Here is an 18,173-nt window from a genome sequence, read left to right on the forward strand (position 1 = left end):
CGCTCTACCACTTGAGCCACAGCACCACTTCCGGCTTTTTTCTTTTTGCTTATGTGGTGCTGAGGAATCGAACCCAGGGCCTCATGCATGCAAGGCAATCGCTCTACCACTGAGCCACCTTCCCAGCCCCTGTAGTTACTTCCTTCTGATATTGACTGTTAAGAAAATCATCTCACGGACTCAACACCCGTAATCCTAGCTACTCAGGAGGCTGAGATCTGAAGATCATGGTTCAAAGCTAGCCTGGGCAGGAAAGTCCATGAGACTCTTATCTACCAAAACTACCAAAAAAGCTGGAAGTGGAGCTGTGGCTCCACTTGAGATTTGAGACTCTTATCTCCAATTAACGACTCAAAAAAACTGGAAGTAGCTCTAGGCTGAAGTGGTAGAGCACTAGCTTTGAATACATAGAGGCTCAGGGACAGCATTCAAGCCCTGAGTTAAAGCCCTGCAACTGACAAAAAAAAAAGTGTAAGGCCTTGAGTTTAAGCCCCAGTACCAGAACCAAAAGAACAAACCAAACAAACTGTTTATTGCCCATTTTGTTACAGTGGCTGTGGCCTTGGTGTGCTGGTAGTGATGTGGTGATTTGTTCTACTTTAAAGGTGTCCTCTCTTGCTTTGTAGCTTCAGAGCACCGATTTCCTGGAATGCCTTGAACGTCTCATAGACCTCAACAATGGTGAAGGGCAAATTTTTACTATTGATGGCCCCCTGTGCTTGAGAAACGTGCAGTCTATGTTTGGGTGAGTATATGCCTTAAAGTTGTTTTTTAAGGGGTCGGGGGTGGGGGCTTCTTTACAATCTGATATTATCATTTGACAACCAAGAAGAACAGTTACTGTATTATTTCTTCAGTCTAACGTTCTCCCAACTGAGCTATTTCGGTGACCTCTCAGTTACTGTATTATTTCTAACAGTGGTGAGTCCATTTTCCCACAGTTGCCCGTTTCTCAGGTAAAATAAGGTGGTCATGCTTTAAAAAGACTCAGCTGTTCCCAAGTTTAACTTGCTCTGGGGTTTCTCTCTCAATTGAAATTTCCTCTGTAAAAACATCAAAATGTTTTCCGTTTCACAAGTAGATTTAGTTTTGGAATCAGTGCGAAGGTTTAACCACCTTTACATCTTGAAATGTTACTTTCATGTGTACAGTCCTTTTATGTGTACCACATGTGAACTCTTCCTCCCTTAACAAGTCATGATCATCTTCTAGAAAGCTGATAGACCTGGCATATACGCCTTTCCATGCTGTGCTCAAGTGTGGCCACCTGACCGCTGACGTCCAGGTCTTCCCCAGGCCAGAGCCATTCATTGTAGACGAAGAAATCGATCCTATCCCAAAAGTCATTAAGACAGGTAATGCATGAAAAATTCCCTCCTGGCCTTCCTCTTTTCTCTGCCCTCTTTTCGCTTGTGACTTACTTTCTCCCCATCTAGGAGGGTTGGAAAGAATCTTGTATTCTAACAGGGAGGTGCTATTGTCATCAGCCCTTGATTTTTTTTTCTTTTTTGCTGGTCCTGGGGGCTTGAACTCAGGGCCTGGGCATTGTCCCTGAGCCTCTTTTGCTCAAGGCTAGCCCTCTACCACTTGAGCCACAGCACCACTTCAGACTTTTTCTGTTTATGTGATACTGAGGAATCAAACCCAGGGCTTCATGCAGTCCACAGGAGAACCTTCTTAGGTGATTTGTCTATACTGAGATAATGTTTTCTGCATAGATTTCAATCCATTCTATCACAATTCCTCATTTGGAAGTGTTCTCATTTCCATCATTTTTTCTGATTCTTTTACCCACCTTAGTGTGCCAATGAGTCAGGCCTGACCCTGAATGTGCCACGCAATATATGGAGCCCGGAGGCAGGCCTGCTGGACGTGCTGGTGATGAACCTGGTCCCTGCCTACCAGAAAGGCGATCTCTTCTATGTTGGAAACTTCCTCCACAATTATAGACTGTGGGGGACAATGGAGCAAGTGCTGGATATTGTGTTTAAAAAGTGAGTGTTCCCCCTTCCTTCGCATCTTGGTCTGTTCAGGCCCTCCTTGCTGAGTTGTGGAATACTTGGCACCCCTCTGAACCTGTTGATTTCATGGGGGTCTGCTCACAGGAGCTTGGCATGAGACAAAGAAGTGCACCCCCTGCCTACTTTCTTAGTATGGTCTGCCCAGTACATTTCCCAGAAAAGCTACTGGAACCTCAGAATCTTGCTTACTGAGGGGCTGTTATTACAGGCATGTGCCAGAGGCACCCAACTTCTGCCCTCACCTAGGTGAGGTTCTAGGAAATCACATTTCCCATGAGTAAATAAGGTTTCATTGGGAATTGGATGTCTGTGAATAATGTAGACCCAGGAAAGGCTGGGGTGTGGGGAAGGCAGGTGAACTGGAGGCTGAATCACCTCAGAGACCTCAGGGAGGGATTATGTTGGCTTTACATATTTATAACCCCTGAAGCTTTTATGATTTTGTGTGTGTGCCAGTCCTGCAACCTGAACTCAGGGCCTGATTGCTGTTTCTTTGGTGCTCAGAGATACCACTACAGCATTTGAACCATAGGTGCTATTCTGGTCTTCAAAAATTAGTTTCTTTAGACTTTTACTGACTAATGTCTGATCAGACTGTGCACCTGAGATCTCATGTTCCTGATGAGCTAGAATTTGAGGTATTAGCCACTGGCACATTTTCCTTGGACCAAATGCATATACCTCTCATAGAAGAATTTTCACTGAACTGTATAGACATATCTCACTTGTTTATGTGTCAGATTCCATTCCCGTCTGGGAATGAGCCCATCCCATATGTGTCCTGTGTGGGCAGAAAAGGAGAAGCTGAGAGGTGACTTCCTCCTGTGCTCCCATAGGTACAGATTCCCGGGCCGTAACTCCGAGGAAGATGAACAAGTAAAGAAGTAAGTGGACTGTGGCACAAAGAAAGGCCCCTTCTTGCAAAATGGGATCTTTGAGGCTTCTGAATCCAACTAAAGATTTCTCCTTTGCACACCACTTGTGCTTTCCACTAGGGGGCAGAGGCTTGGGATTGGAGTGGTGGCAGAGGACACAGCTGTGGTGTGGTTGTGGACTCTCAGGGATGACAGGGAGGGCTGTGTGTACAAAATCAGTTCCTTCTTGTTACCTATCACAGTGAGAATATGGGAGAATTATCTTTCAGAAGCTTCTAGATGTGGGTGGTGAAAATCATCTGGCCTGCAGGAGTCTCCTCCTGCTTCCCAGCATGCAAGTGTGCATATAGCAGTCCTTGCAGAACAAATATCTATGGACATCGGGTAGGATATGGCTGACTATGGTGCATGCTGGGTGTGGGGTGAAACGGTGGCAGTTTTCATTTTTGAAGTTGCTGCCAAGAGCGAAAACACATTTATGGGACATAGAGTGTGAGTGTTTGGAGAGATGGAAAGAGGCATCCGTAGTCAAGCCGACAGGAGGAGGGTCCCAGGAAGAGCTTAGTAAATGCATCTTCAGCCAGGGACAGTGCTAGGGGCATGCTCCAGCCAATGTACAGAAGGCAGGCACACATCCTGGCTTGCTTTCTGCCCTGAGTTTCTTTCCACGTCACTTTGTATCTGTAAATATTCTAACGCACAGGAAGTAAAAGTAGACTCTATTGTTATTATTTTTCTTTTATGCTGCTACTGGGGCTTGAGCTCTGAGCCTCTTGTTATGGTCTGACTTTTCCACTCAAGGCTGGCACTCTACCAGTGGAGTGTGAGCGTGGCATTATTTGCGGATGGTACCTTTAAGAGATGGGAGGTTTGTAGGTCATTGGAATGGGGTTTGTTGGTTTGTTTTTGGTGCCTCTCTTTTTGTATTATCATATTTTTATTGTCTTAAGTACAGTACAAAGAAGTTACCATTCAACAAATCAGTTTATAAGTACGATGAATCTTCATCAGTGTCACCCCATTTATCAATCTCTCCCATCCTTCCCAGACCCATCCCTCCCCTCAATTTTCATAATTGCATAGCATATACATTAAATATTAGGACTGTATTCTTCCTCTTCCTCTTTTCTTTTTTAAATTATCTTTAAGTAGTTGTACAAAGAAGTTCCCATTCTACAAATCAGTATATGAATACAAGGTGCCTGACAACATTGTTACCCATTGCTCCTAACCTATCCCTTCTCTCACTTTTTTTTTTAAATTGAGATTAGGTGATTACATAAATTTCACATATTTTATAGTATTGTGGAATAGTGATACTTAGTTAAAGTCACAAACACATTTTAACCTTCACAAGGCAAATTGTCATTATCATGGTCTATAAAGTTTGTGAATTCTATGAGCTTTGACAATCCAATTATTTCTTCCACATCAGATGACGTTTCTATCTCTTTCCTTTTGCTTAGTGTAAGCTGTTCCCTCTTTCCCTCTCATTCCTCCTTTCCCATCGCTGTCTTTGAGTTGCTTAGTTCTTTCTTCTATGTCCAGTTGGTGCCTGTCTTGAATCTTGCAATCAGGGCCTAGGTACTGTCCTTAAGCTTCTTAGCTCAAGACTAGCATTCTACCACTAGAGCCACAGCTCTGCTTCAGTTTTTTGGTGGTTAAGTGAAGATGAAAGTCCCACAGAATTTTCTTCCCGGGTGGCTTTGAACAACAACCCTTGAACTTCAGTCTGGAATGTATTCTTGAAGGGTCTGTGGGAACCTGTTTTCTTCTGTTCTCTCTCTACTTCCTGGCTCAAGGTGTGGCCATTTGTTCTGGACACAAGATCCTGCCATTGTCATCTGTCACCCTCATCAGAGTTGAAACAATGATGAAGTTGGCAAGGTTTTAACTCTCTAAAACTATGAGTTAAAGAAACCTTTTCTCTTTAGAAGTTAGTTGCCTTAGACATTTCATTGCAGTAATGTGAAGCTGACTAGCAGACACCTAGATTCTGGTCTTAACTTCAGGAGGTTTTTCTTTGTAAGAAGTCAGACCAAGCATGGATAAGGAAAGCACAGCATCAGAAGGCAGGAAGATCGGCCATGCTCAGTGACACATTCTCAAAGGTGTTGGATCGACCCATTGTGTGATGTATGCTTATTGAATTAAGACATTATTCAAAGAGTGCATTGAAAGAGCACATGTTGACATATAGAGCACCCAGAAAATGAAAAACACAACAAAACAAAAAAAGAGAAGTAAGCACTTAATATTCTAAGTGTGAGAACCCACGAAAATGTTGCTATGCCCTATGAACTTTGACCCCCGTTGCTATAGTGGGATGTGTACTGGTGTAGATTTTCTGGTGCCTTTCATTTCACACGCAGCAGGAGCAGCTTAGCATGTGTGCGGGCGGGCAGGGTTGAGTTGCAGTGCAAGCCCCTTATGGCCCCTCTTGGTGAAGGTTCCAAAGAGGATGCTCCAAAGTAGAGACAGTGGGAGGTACTCCCAGAAGGTCAGCCTGAGATCCTGAAAGCCTGTATACAGCTTTCCCTGCCCTGAGTGGAAAGAGTATACTGATCTTTATGTGCATTCTCCCCCCTATAAACAAACATATTGTCAAAGCAGAGCCCTGGGCCTGTATTAGGCCTTGTAGTTGAAAGGTGCTTTAGGAAGCACAGTGGCTTCGAGAGGCACCTCTGGAGGCTTGAAAGGCCAGGGAAAGGGCAGCACTGGTTACTCAGAGCCAAAAGATATTCCATTGCATTGGCCCTGAATTCCAGGAGAATAGACAGCTACCTCTCAATACTGTGGCTAAAAGCTACTCTTCAGCAACTCTGTCTCACGAGAGGTGAGAAGATGCCTAGAATTAGCAACCCAGAGCCCTAGGAAAAGCTGGAAATCCAGTCCCAATCTCCACCAAACTGAGGCCATCTGGCTGTATCAATTAAGCCATGTGTCTTCTTGGATACTGGCAGCTAAGACTACACATGGTTGGAGCAGGGCATTGGGCTAGCCAATCAGAAGGCTTTGATCTGAGGCTTGCAGAAAAACTGGAAAGTTTGTGAGACTCTTACCTCCAATTAACCAGCAAAAAATAAAAACCCTGGAAATGAAACTGCGGCCCAAGTGGTTGAACACCAGCTTTGAGTGAACAAGTCAAGTGAGAGTTTAAGGCTTTGGAAGTTTAAATCCTAGAAATGGACACACACACACACACACACACACACACACACACACACACACACACACACACACACACACACACACACACACACACACACACACACACACACACACACACACACACACACACACACACACACACACACACACACACACACACACTTATACAGATGTTTCTGCAGGTCACCTCCCCCTGGGATGCAGTGATAGATGCTGAAAGTTGGTTCTAGCATCATTACTAATTCACTCCCTGTTTGGTGAGAGTGTTGTACACACAGCAGTAGTGTGGAAGCTTCTCAGCAAAACAGTCCCACCATGTGTATTGTGAGTGAGGTTGGGCATGGGCGCATCCCCTCTGCTGGCTGTTTAGGGCCCTCTTTGTGCATCTATGGACACTGTGCATTCAGAAAACAGCCTCTCCCCACAGTCACCAGAAGTGGCATGAGTGATGATCACAGGATCTTTGGTAAAGAGGGCTTTGCAAAGTCATTTCAGACATTTTTATATTCCCTCTCTGTTAAAGCTGTCTACCTGAAGTGGAGTTGGGATGTATGGCAGAGATGAATTTAGTAGTTTGCTGAACAAAGGGATCAAGTAACAATGATTACTATTTACCATATCCTCGTAAGTACAATGTACCAAGAACAGTGGGAGCAGATCCTATTGATGGTTTTGTTTGTCTCCTATGTTGTTTATTTATTTATTTTGTGCTGGTACTGGAGCTTGAACTCAGGGCTGAGTACTGTCCCTTAGCTTTTTCATTCAAGGCTGCTATTCTATCACTTGACCTACTTCTGTCTTCTTGGGGTTAATTGGAGATGAGAGTCTCTTGGAAGCCAGGAGCCCATTTGGCTTACACCTGTGAACTGAACTACTTAGAAGACAGAGATCTCTAAGGGTTGAGGTTCAAAGCCAGCCAGGGCTGGAAAGTTTGTGAAACTCTTATCTCCAATAAACCAACAATAAAAGCTAGAATTGCTAGCTCTGTGCAAAAAAAGTCAGGGACAGCACCTATGCCCTGAATTTAAGTTCCTAAACTGTCACACAGAGAGGTAAGAAAGTGAGAGAGAGAGACAGAGAGAGTGGGAGAGAGGGAGGGAGGAAAGAAAAAGAGGAGAAAGAGAAAGGGAAAGAGAGGAGAGAGAAAGAGACACAGAGAGATTTGTTTGTCCAGATTGGCTTAAAAATGGGATCCTCAGATCCCAACCTCCTCAGTAGCTAGGATGACAAACATGAACCACCAGCGCCCTGCATGGAGTTTTTTTTTATATGGTACCTATTTATACATTGTGACCAGAACTAACACCGTGGTTCTGATGAGGGCTGCTGAAGCACCTCCTGCCAACCTTCTACCCAGACGTGTGCTGGCCCAGGAGTCATGAGAAACAAAGGGAAATCTGCACGTGCTGTTGGGCCATATTCTGGTCCTAGATACCATGATGGTCCCCTAAGGCTGCCATGGACCTGGAAAAACCCTATGGCCTAGAGACACTATAGTCTTCTTAAAATTGTAGCACAATGTATTATTTCCATGTGTACTAAATGCTTTGTAAACAAACCACGGTGATGCCAGTCAAGTAAATGACAGCATGGCCAGTTACATACTCAACATTTCCCAACCATTATCTTAGATTATATTCCTTCCATTCGTTATTATCATCTTAACATTAAATGCTAAAGAGCCTCCAAGGGCCCTTCAGAGAGTACTTCAGAAGAAGGTATTATTACAGGAAGTGACAGCTCCATGCATGTCACTTCTCCAAACCTTCCAAGGGCTAAGATGTGGAGTGGAAGGCAGAGAACTAACAGTCCTTAATGTAGGCTAGCGTGTGTGCCTGTGTCCGAGTCTTCAACAGAAAAACAGGTATAAAAAGAGAAAAGAATAGAAAAATTCTTCAGTACTAATGTAAAGGAAATGCATTTACAGTTATATGATACCTTTGTATCTTACCCTAAGGACTATCAGAACAGAGCTCAAACCAAAAATTGAAAGTTTCTAAAGTGAAGCTTACAGTCTCAAGATGAGTTTTTGTTATTAAGATGATTACTTTTAGTTTTTTTCTTTTGAGATAGGGCTTGCTATAGAGTGGCTGCCTCCCTCAAATTCATGATCCTCCTGCTTCTGCTTCTAGAATTATATGCCACACGTGAAAATATTTGTCATACGCTGAGCATCCCACGTGAACACTGTTTCTAAAGTCCATATCGGCATAGTAGAGCACAGTGAATGCTTACCCACCTACAGCAGCTTCCAGACCTGTGTGCTCTAATTGTTATGCCTTATATAGATGATATGTTACTTTCTTTGGAGGGGTCCAGTTGTGGGGCCTAAACTCTGGGCCTGGGCACTGTCCCTCAGCTCTTCAGCTCAAGGCTAGCGCTCTACCACTTGAGCCACAGCGCCACTTCTGGCTTTTTTTCTTTTTGTTTTTGTGGTGCTGAGGAATTGAACCCAGGGCCTCATGCATGCAAGGTAAGTGCTCTACCACTGAGCCACCTTTCCAGCCTCCATATTTTACTTTTATATCCGTGTTTAGTTGTACGTGTTGTGTTGCATACTTTCTCTTTTTGTTTTTTTTTCCTCAAGGTTTTTGCTCTTCCACTTGAGTAACAGTTCTACTTTCTCACCTTTTGGTGGGTAATTGGAGTTCGATTTCATGGACATTTCTGCCCTGCTGGCACAGAACCCTGATCCTCAAATCTTACCCTCCTGAGTAACTAGGATTACAGGCATGAGACACTAGTATCCAGCTCGTGCTCTCTCTCTCTCTCTCCCTCCCTCTCTCTCTCCCTCTCTCTCTCTCTCTCTCTTTCTCTCTCTCTCTCTCATCTCTCTCTTTCTCTCTCTTTCTCTCTTTCTCTCTCTCTCTCAGTCTTCTTGCTCTCTCCTCCCTCTCTCTCTCTGTGTCTCTGTCTGTCTCTGTCTGTCTCTGTCTCTCTCTCTGTGACATATTGGTGTTTAAATTAGAACTTCCAATTTGCTAGGCAAGTCCTCTACCATTCTTTTTCCAGGGCAGCCTAAACTTCGGACTGTGATCCTCCTATTTATACTTCTGGCATAGCTGACAGGCACACACCACTATACCCAGCACTTTCTTTTCTTTTCTTTTTCTTTTTGCCAGTCTTGGGACCTGAACTCTGGGCCTGGGCGATGTCCCTCAGCAGTTCAGCTCAAGGCTAGCCCTCTACCACTTGAGCCACAGTACCACTTCTGGCTTTTTCTGCTTATGTGATGCTGAGCAATAGAACCCAAGGCCTCATGCATGCAAGGCATGCACTCTACCACTGTGCCGCCTTCCCAGCCCCGATGTGCAGAATTTTCTGTTGAAAATGTGGTCTCACAATCTATTTTATCTGTTCAGGCCTTGAAGCATAATGTTTCTAATCTTATGTGTTCCTGTATACCTATCAGAACGTGCACAGGACACTTGCAAATACTTCTTGATTCTCCCATCTCTAAGTATGTTCATTACCTCCAGATGACACCACAGAGCAGCTTCAAGGGCAAACTGATCTTTAGGTCATAAACACCTAACAATACCCTAGGATAATGGGAAGAGAGGCAAAATGATTTGTGCAGGATGAGAGCAACGGTGACAAGGAAGGTATGGATCTGACCTAGAAAGGACTCCTGGAAGCTGAGACCATGCTGGCACCAAGGCTCAGCAGTGGACGTGGGGATTCCACAGACAAAGTGTGCTGCTGTGTACACATGAGCACATTGCGCTATGGGAAGGGAGATTTCAGGCTCCAGTTTGTTTTGAGGAAGGTCTTATGTGAGGAAGCAGCATAGGTCATTGGGCCCTGAGAGGATGACCCCCACTTCTTTGACAATGGAATTGAATGTGGAATTCTGATAGGCAGAAAACTGTAACTAACAGTCTCGTCATGGGACACAGAAGCCAAGAATTCAGAGGCAAACGACCCTATAAACAGTTTGTAAACCACAGGAGCAGTTTTCTATCTTTATATACTATATTCCTTAAAAGCAATAGTAAAAAAAAATACTAGTCATCCACTCACCTCCATGAAATATTTCATTATAGAATAAAAAATATTCTTCTCTTTAATAAAAATGAGCACCTATATAAAAAAAGGTCTGATTATATGTGTAATGTTGGTTTTCAAATACTTCTTTGATTTTCCCACCTCTAAGTATTGGCATTAGCTCCAGATGACAGCACAGAAGGGTTCCAAGGACAAACCGATTAGGCTACAGAAAGTTAACAATGACCAAGGATGTAGAAGCCAAAATATGTTACAGAAGGACATGGCAGTCAGAGAAGGCCATGAAAGGCAAAAGGATTTGAGCTGGATGAGAGAAATAGTGACAAATAGGGCATGGATGTGACCTAGGACTGACTCCTGAAAGCTGAGTCCATGCCAGTACCTAGGCCTAGCAGATTAGGTTTGGACAAACAAGGTGTGCTGTTAACTCTAGAAGTGGGTTGTGAGGGGCATCCTGCTTGCAGGAGTTCACTCCCCCTTCCCAACATGCAAGTCTGGGTATAGGATGGACAGCCACAGCATGGGAGTCCTGGCAGAAAGGAGTTATGGGAGGCTCGGGATGGGGAAGCTGGGCTCTGACTCTCGCTGTCCCCAATCTGCCTCCAGCATCCTTTGTTCTGACTTCATGTGGAAGGACTTTGCCCCTAAAGATTTTTATGAACACATGAACAGAAACAATCTGAATGAACTTAACGCACTATCAAATGCTCAACATGGCCTCCTCAGACCAGCTCCCCCACTTACAAGTTCTTGTAGAGCAGCTGGAGGAGCCCGTGACTAATCAGAACAAGGAAGGGAGGGAGGAGTCCTTGTGTAGCCACCTGAGAGCTTGTGAGTAGGGATGGAAACAGGGCCCCTAGGGATGGGCTTCGCAGGCTGATGATTGGCGGGGAGTTCTTAGTACTCCCCAGCTTGGCAAAGTGTCTTTTGATAAGATGTTCTCTTCCAGGAATTGTCTGCTGTCAGTTTGAAAGCACTCAGCCATAGCCATGGGTGAGAAAAACCCTGCCTTCTCATCAAAGTTCAGTCTCAACTCAAATGCTACAACTTCCTCCATTACATCCTCATGGCAGTTGAGTCACACCAGAACTTCTAGAGTTCACTCTAATCCTCATGTACCTATTTCCATTCCCAGATTTTTGTCGACATAATGCAGTTACCCCTGGACCTATGCTAAAGAAGCCCCCAGTGATGTCCGTGGTGATAACAGGTGGAAATCGGGAGTCATCATTGGACTGCACCAAGTGTGTGGATGGAACCTGGTTATTTTCATTTGTAGAAAGGCCACAATAGGTTTTGATGTCTACAGACACCCTATGCAACCGGTGTCCACTTGAGAACTCAGGAAGAACATCTTGTCTTATGTGTGGGGGTAGATTCCATTGTGGACCCTGAATTAGCCTTCCTGCCTTAGGCAACTTGGAAGAAGATCTAGTGTTAGATCTTGCTTCCCTCCTCCCTGGGCAAATACCTATTTTACTTTTTGTCATGATTTACTATGTATTGTTTTAATGGTATGAAAATGTCCGTGTTTACATGATGTTGTACAATTCTTGAATACAAAAGAATGTGGTCTTTTCTACCTCCAATCTGATATCCTGAGCACATGGGGCCTGAGTGGGAGGAAGCAGAGTGTGCTGGAACTGGGGAAAGATTCTGCTGGATTTACAAGGAACTGGTGACTAGAGGGAGCCACAAGGAATGCAGGCAGTGGAGGATGCAGCCTGTGCCAAGATAGGACCCTTGATGCTGAGACACAAAAGCTCTGTGTTATATCACAACAGGTGTCTTTGGAAACTGGTCCCACTTGAATCTCAAGCCCCCACCTCTTACTAGGGATAACTTCCCCTTTCCCGCTAGTCAGGTAAATGTGTTGATGTTTGAAGCTCTCTGCCAACAGTGAGCCAGTCTGCACTGTGCAAATATAGAACATATAAATTTTAAAAGCTAGAGTTAAATATTTGGTGCTGTTTTATGCTCTTAAGATGTTCCTTGTGTTGGGGTTTTCATGAAGATTTTCTAAGTCTCCATGAGGGTTGTCATGGACTGTAAGTTATCAAGATGACACAATAAGAGTTCCATACCTGGGTTTGGAGAATGGTCTGGAAATGAGCTTGCTGCACATATTAGTTTACTTGGCTAGGCATTTTTCTCCGTAAGAAGTTATTGTGCCGGGGGGGGGGGGGGGGGGCTGAGAGGGTGGCTCACTGGTAGAATGCTTGCCTTGCATGCATGAGGCCCTGGGTTTGATTCCCAAGCACCACATAAATAAAAGGAAAAAAGCCAGAAGTGGCACTGTACTCAAGTAGTAGTGTGCTAGCCTTGAGCTGAAGAGCTGAGGGACAGCAACCAAGCCCAGAGTTCTGGCCCCAGGACCGGACCCCCCCCCAAAAAAAGTCATTGTGGCTGCCTTTTCGTGTTCATTATATCAAAAGCTTCAACCTCTAATATGTAAAAATCTGAGGGAATATCTAACTGTCTTTGGAAAAGGGTGTCGTTTGGGGTAGCAAAACATTTTCTTCTGACCATGTTGGCATTGTTCTACCCAAATAGATCAATGCGTCTCTCTATACCAGGTTAGGAACAGTTCTGAGTCTCCCTGTCTTGAAGCACAGGTTCTGTGAATCCTTGAATTTCATCTGCTCTCTATCCCAGGGCAGTGGATTCTGAGAGGAGGCCGGGGCCCTGTAGTGTGGCAGAGGTGCATGTGCAGAGGGAACATGGCTGGTTGGCATGCTGCAGTGGGAAATCCAGAAACTCTGGCAATCACCAGTTCAGTGAAGAGGACTGAGGGTTTAGGAAGGGACCGAATGAAGAGTGTGCATGTAGGGGGTGTGTGTACAGAATGGTGGTGCTTGAAATTAAAAGCTGGCCACTGTCCCTGAGTTCTTTCACTTAAGGCTAGCACTCTAGCACTTTGAGCTACAGCTGGAGATAATAATTTGATAGCATTTCCTGACCTGGCTGGCTTTGAACCCTGATCCTCAGATCTCAGCCTGCTGACTAGCAAAGAATACAGGCCTGAGCCAGAGACACTGATACATACCATTTTTGTGTGTAGACTATTGGTGGTAAAGAAGACTCATTTACTCAAGAAATAAAAAACAACTAACAAGGGAGATTGTTGCTGAAAATCTACATGTCTGACAGAAGACTTGGGTAACATTGTGACAGGAAAAGCTAAATTCCAGAATTGGGATTGTTTTCCGTATTCACTATATACATCATTTATATATAATGTATAATAAAATATAAGTATATATGTATGTATATATTGTATAATATACTATATGATAATACATATGTTTGAATTTTTTGGGGTCCGGTCATGGGGTCTTAACTCTGGGCCTGGGCGCTGTCCCTCAGCTCTTCAGCTCAAGGCTAGCGCTCTACCACTTGAGCCACAGCGCCACTTCTAGCTTTTTTCTTTTTGCTTGTGTTGTGCTGAGGAATCGAACCCAGAGCCTCTAGCATGCAAGGCAAGCGCTCTACCACTGAGCCACCTTCCCAGCCCCACTATTTGAATTATTTTAAAGGAGGACTAGCATGTGATATTATGGGTCACGAATATATTGTTTCACAAAGCACCAATATAAGGGGCTGGAGGTGGTTCAGTGGTAGAGCGCTTGCGTTTCATGCATGAGGCCCTGGGTACGATTACTCAGCACCATATAAGCAAAAAGAAAAAAGTCAGTAGGGGTGCTGTTGCTGAAGTGGTAGAATGGTAGCCTTGTGCTGAAGAGCTGAGGGAAAGCACCCAGGCCCAGAGTTTAGGCCCCACATCCAGAACCAAAGAAACAAAAAACAAAAAAAAATGAATATGAAACACATTATTGGGGAAATTAGTGATATATCTGTCTTAAGTCAACATAGTTCAATTCACCAAATGCTTTTGCAGAAAGGGATCCTGTGCTGGACACTGGTAGCTCACCCCTGTAATACTAGCTACTCAAGAGGCTGAGTTCTGAGGATTGCAGCTGAAAGTCAGCCCGGGCAGAAACATCCATAAAACTCTGATCTCCTAATAAGCGACCAGAAAACTGGAAGTGGTACTGTGCCTCAAGGTGGTAGAGCCCTAGCTTTGAGCTGAAAAGCTGAGGACAGGCCCAGGCCCAGATTTCAAGCCTCAGGAACAATCCCTTAAACCCCCCAAAATATGGGAGGGCACGTAATGAGATGTTCATATGTAGCTCAGGTCTGTGATCCTAATTAATCAGAAAACTTGGTTCTGAGTTTCAGAGGTTCTACCCTCAGGGCACTAAGTTTTGAGAGAAGAGCTGGGCCGTCCAGGGACGGCCCAGAGACATGTGCAGTGGAGGATGGCTTGTGCCTGTGCTCAGATGGGAAATCTAGAAACTGAACCGCCATTGCCATAGTCAAGGAAAGATGAGGCTGAAGAGGAGCAATGTCCATGCTGGGTAGGAAAGTTCCACGAATCTCTCATCTCCAACTGACTACAAAAAGCACCAAGTGGAGCTATGTCTCAGAGGGTAGAGCAATAGCTTTGAGGAAAAATGCTAAGGGAGAAGGCAAAGGGTCCAAGATCACAAATGCTCGCCTGTGCGTGCGTGCGCGCGCACACGCACACACACACACACACACACACACACACACACACACACACTAACCAGAGTAACTATTGTATCTTAAATTCCTATGCAGAGATTGGAAAACAGCTCAGCAATGTGTGAAATTCCTTCTTCCCTTTTGTGCTGAGGGAGGAGGACAGATCATGGGACACAGAAGCAAAGACTACAGAGGCAAATAACTATATAAACGATTACCTTGTAAAAAGCAAAGGAGCAGATTTCTACCTTAAATACTATATTCCTTATAGCTATAGTAAAACAAGTCCTAGTCATCATAATAAGACAATGCAGCACCTCTTCCTTTCTCTGCTTGCCTCCATGAAATATTGCAAGTATAAAAAATAATTTTCTCGCTTACAAAAATGGACACATATACAATGGATGATTATAAGTGTAATGTACGTTTTGCAATACTTGTTAGTTTTTCTCATTTCTAAGTATTTGCATTAGTTCCACATGACCCAAGAGAGGGGTTCCAAGGACAAACAGATTAGGCTACAGAAAGTAAACAATGGCCTAGGATGTAGATGTCAAAACTATGTGCCAGAAGGATGTGGTAGTGACAGAAGGTGCTCAGAAACAAAATGATTTGAGCCAGATGAGAGGAATAGTGACAGATAGGCCATGAATGTGACCTAGCAGTGACTCCTGGAAGCTGAGAACAAGCCAGAACCTAGGGCAAGCACATTAGGATTGGACAAACAAGGTGTGCTGTTCACTGTGTCTACATGTACACATTGCAATATTGGCTGGATGGGAATATTTCTTGTGTGAGGAAGCGGCAGAGGTCATTGGCCCTGACAGGTGACCCTGCCTCCTTCACAATGGAATAGAACATGGAACCCTGATAGCAGGCCACGGTAACTCACAGTTGGCTCAAGCCAGCTCACTTGGCCTGTGCCTCAGGAACCAGAAACATGTTCTCGTGCTGTATTCGCAGGTCTCGAGACTCTGGTCTCAGCCAAGAGCAGTATGGGTGCCTCAGTCAAAGCTGTAGACACTGGATCAGTGGCAAGCCACGAACCAACCATCTCAGAGATTTGTCCAAAAAGAAACCTAGGAAATCACAAGGCAACTCAGGCAAGGTATACTCATGATAGAAAACCCACTTAACCCCAACCCAGCCCACAGTAGAACCTTCTTAGGTGATTTGTCAATACTGGGATAATGCTTTCTGCATAGTTTTCAATCCACTCGATCACAATTAGTCCTTTGTAAGTGTTCTCATTTCCATGATTTTTTTCTGATTCTTTTTCCCACCTTAGTGTACCAATGAGTCAGCCCTGATCCTGAATGTGCCATGCAGTATATGGAGCCCGGAGGCAGGCCTGCTGGACATGCTGGTGATGAACCTGGTCCCTGCCTACCAGAAAGGCGATCTCTTCTATGTTGGAAACTTCCTCCACAATTATAGACAGTGGGGGACAATGCAGCAAGTGCTGGATATTGTGTTTAAAAAGTGAGTGTTCCCCCTTCCTTTGCATCTGGGTCTCTTCAGCCCCTCCTTGCTGAGTTGTGGAGTACTGGGCACCCCTCTGAACCTGTTGATTTCATGGGGGTCTTCTCACAGGAGCTTGGCATGAGACAAAGAAGTGCACCCCCTGCCTACTTTCTTAGTAGTGGTCTGCCCAGGACATTTCCTAGAAAAGCTACTGGAACCTCAGAAGCTGGCTTACTGAGGGGCTAGGATTACAGGCATGTGCCAGTGGCACCCAACTTCTGCCCTCACCTAGGTGAGGTTCTAGGAAATCACATTTCCCATGAGTAAATAAGGTTTCATTAGCAATTGGATGTCTGTGAATAATGTAGACCCAGGAAAGGCTGGGGTGTGGGGAAGGCGGGTGAACTGGAGGCTGAATCACTTCAGAGACCTCAGGGAGGGATTATGTTAGCTTTATATATTTATAACCCCTGAAGCTTTTATGTTTTTCATTTTGTGCCAGTCCTACAACTGAACTCAGGGCCTGAGTGCTGTTTCTTTGGTGCTCAGAGCTACCACTATAGCATTTGAACCATAGGTGCAATTCTGGCCTTTTAAAAATTAGTGTCCTTAGACTTTTACTGACTAATCTCTATTCAGACTGTGCACGTGAGATATCATGTTCCTGATTAGCTAGAATTTGAGGTATTAGCCACTGGCACATTTTCCTTGGACCAAATGCGTATACCTCTCATAAAAAATTTTTTTACTGAACTGTATAGACATATCTCACTTGTTTATGTGTCAGATTCCATTCCAATCTGGGCATGAGCCCATCCCATATGTGTCCTGTGTGGGCATAAAAGGAGAAGCTGAGAGGTGACTTCCTCCTGTCCTCCCATAGGTACAGGTTCCCGGGCCGTAACTCCGAGGAAGATGAACAAATAAAGAAGTAAGTGGACTGTGGCACAAAGAAAAGGTCCCTTCGTTCAAAATGGTATCTTTGAGGCTTCTGATTCAAAGTGCAGATTTCTCATTTGCACACCACTTGGGCTTTCCACTAGGGGCAGAGGGTTGGGATTGGAGTGGTGGCAGAGGACACAGCTGTGTTGTGGTTGTGGACTCTCAGGGATGACAGGGAGGGCTGTGTGTACAAAATCAGTTCCTTCTTGTTACCTATCCCAGTGAGAATATTGGAGAATTATCTTTCAGAAGCTTCTAGTCATGGCTGGTGAAGATCACTCTGCCTGCAGGAGTCTCCTCCTGCTTCCCAACTTGCAAGTGTGCATATAGCAGTCCTTGCAGAAAGGGGCTATTGGAGGCCCAGGATAGGGAGGGCAGGCACTCACTCTTCTTGTCACCAATCTGCCCACAGCACCCTTTGTTCCATCTTCACCATGTGGATGGACTGCTACCCTGCAGATTTCCGAGAGCCCCAGAACCGACACCCGGTGAAAGAACTTACCCACTATGCCATGCTCCACATGCCCTCCTCAGATCTGGTCCTCAATCTCCACGTTCATCTGGATGAGCTGGAGGAGACCGGGATGAATGAGACCAAGAAACAGAGGAAGAAGTCCCTGTGTGGTCACCTCAGAGCTTGTGAGTAGGGATGGCGCCGGGCCTCTAGGGATGAGCCTAATTGCCTGAGAGCCCTTATTACCCCCCAGGTTGTAAGAATGTCTTTTTATGATACTATCTGCCAGGCAGTGTTGGTTCTATTGGTGAAAGCACTTTCTTTCTTGGGAAAGACCTTACCTTCTCATCAGTGTTCAGTCCAAAGTAAACTTGTACAGCTTCCTCCATTAGAGCCTCATGGAAATTGAACTCCACCTGAACATCCTGAATCCACTGTCAAACTCCTTTACCTATTTCTCTTTCTCAGGCCTTGGCCGCCATAGAGCAGCTTCTCCTGACCTCCCAAGAGAGAAGCCGTCGGTGATGTCAGGGATGGTGATGGATGGAGATCTGGAGCCATCACTGGACTCCACAAAGCATGTGCATGTAGAGGGGTTGCATGCATTTGCAGTGAGGCCCCAACGGGTTGTGAGTCCTGTGGATAAGACACTGGTTGTGAACCCCACATGTG

The 18,173-nt window shown here is 44.9% G+C and overlaps 1 protein-coding gene across 1 annotated transcript; it reads left to right on the forward strand.

The window, feature by feature from the left end:
• Positions 1-724: 724 nt before the first annotated feature.
• On the forward strand, positions 725-17,777 carry LOC138808840 (ral guanine nucleotide dissociation stimulator-like). Its single transcript, XM_069995037.1, has 8 exons — positions 725-745; positions 1,801-1,994; positions 11,211-11,319; positions 15,605-15,749; positions 15,930-16,123; positions 16,989-17,036; positions 17,460-17,686; positions 17,755-17,777. The coding sequence occupies exons 2-8, from the start codon at positions 1,922-1,924 to the stop codon at positions 17,775-17,777; spliced, it is 819 nt and encodes a 272-aa protein (XP_069851138.1). The 5' UTR covers positions 725-745; positions 1,801-1,921.
• Positions 17,778-18,173: the final 396 nt, after the last annotated feature.

Source organism: Dipodomys merriami, unplaced genomic scaffold (genome assembly GCF_024711535.1).
Source record: "Dipodomys merriami isolate MVZ:Mamm:240054 unplaced genomic scaffold, mDipMer1.0.p SCAF_48, whole genome shotgun sequence".
NCBI classification, from domain to species: Eukaryota; Metazoa; Chordata; class Mammalia; order Rodentia; family Heteromyidae; genus Dipodomys; species Dipodomys merriami.

Coding starts and splice junctions, on each gene's coding strand:
- LOC138808840 (XM_069995037.1), top strand. CDS start 1,922: ATGTTGGAAACTTCCTCCACAATTATAGACTGTGGGGGACAATGGAGC. Junction 11,320..15,604: donor TCATCATTGGACTGCACCAA/GTGTGTGGATGG, acceptor CTGTATTCGCAG/GTCTCGAGACTCTGGTCTCA. Junction 15,750..15,929: donor CACAAGGCAACTCAGGCAAG/GTATACTCATGA, acceptor TTCCCACCTTAG/TGTACCAATGAGTCAGCCCT.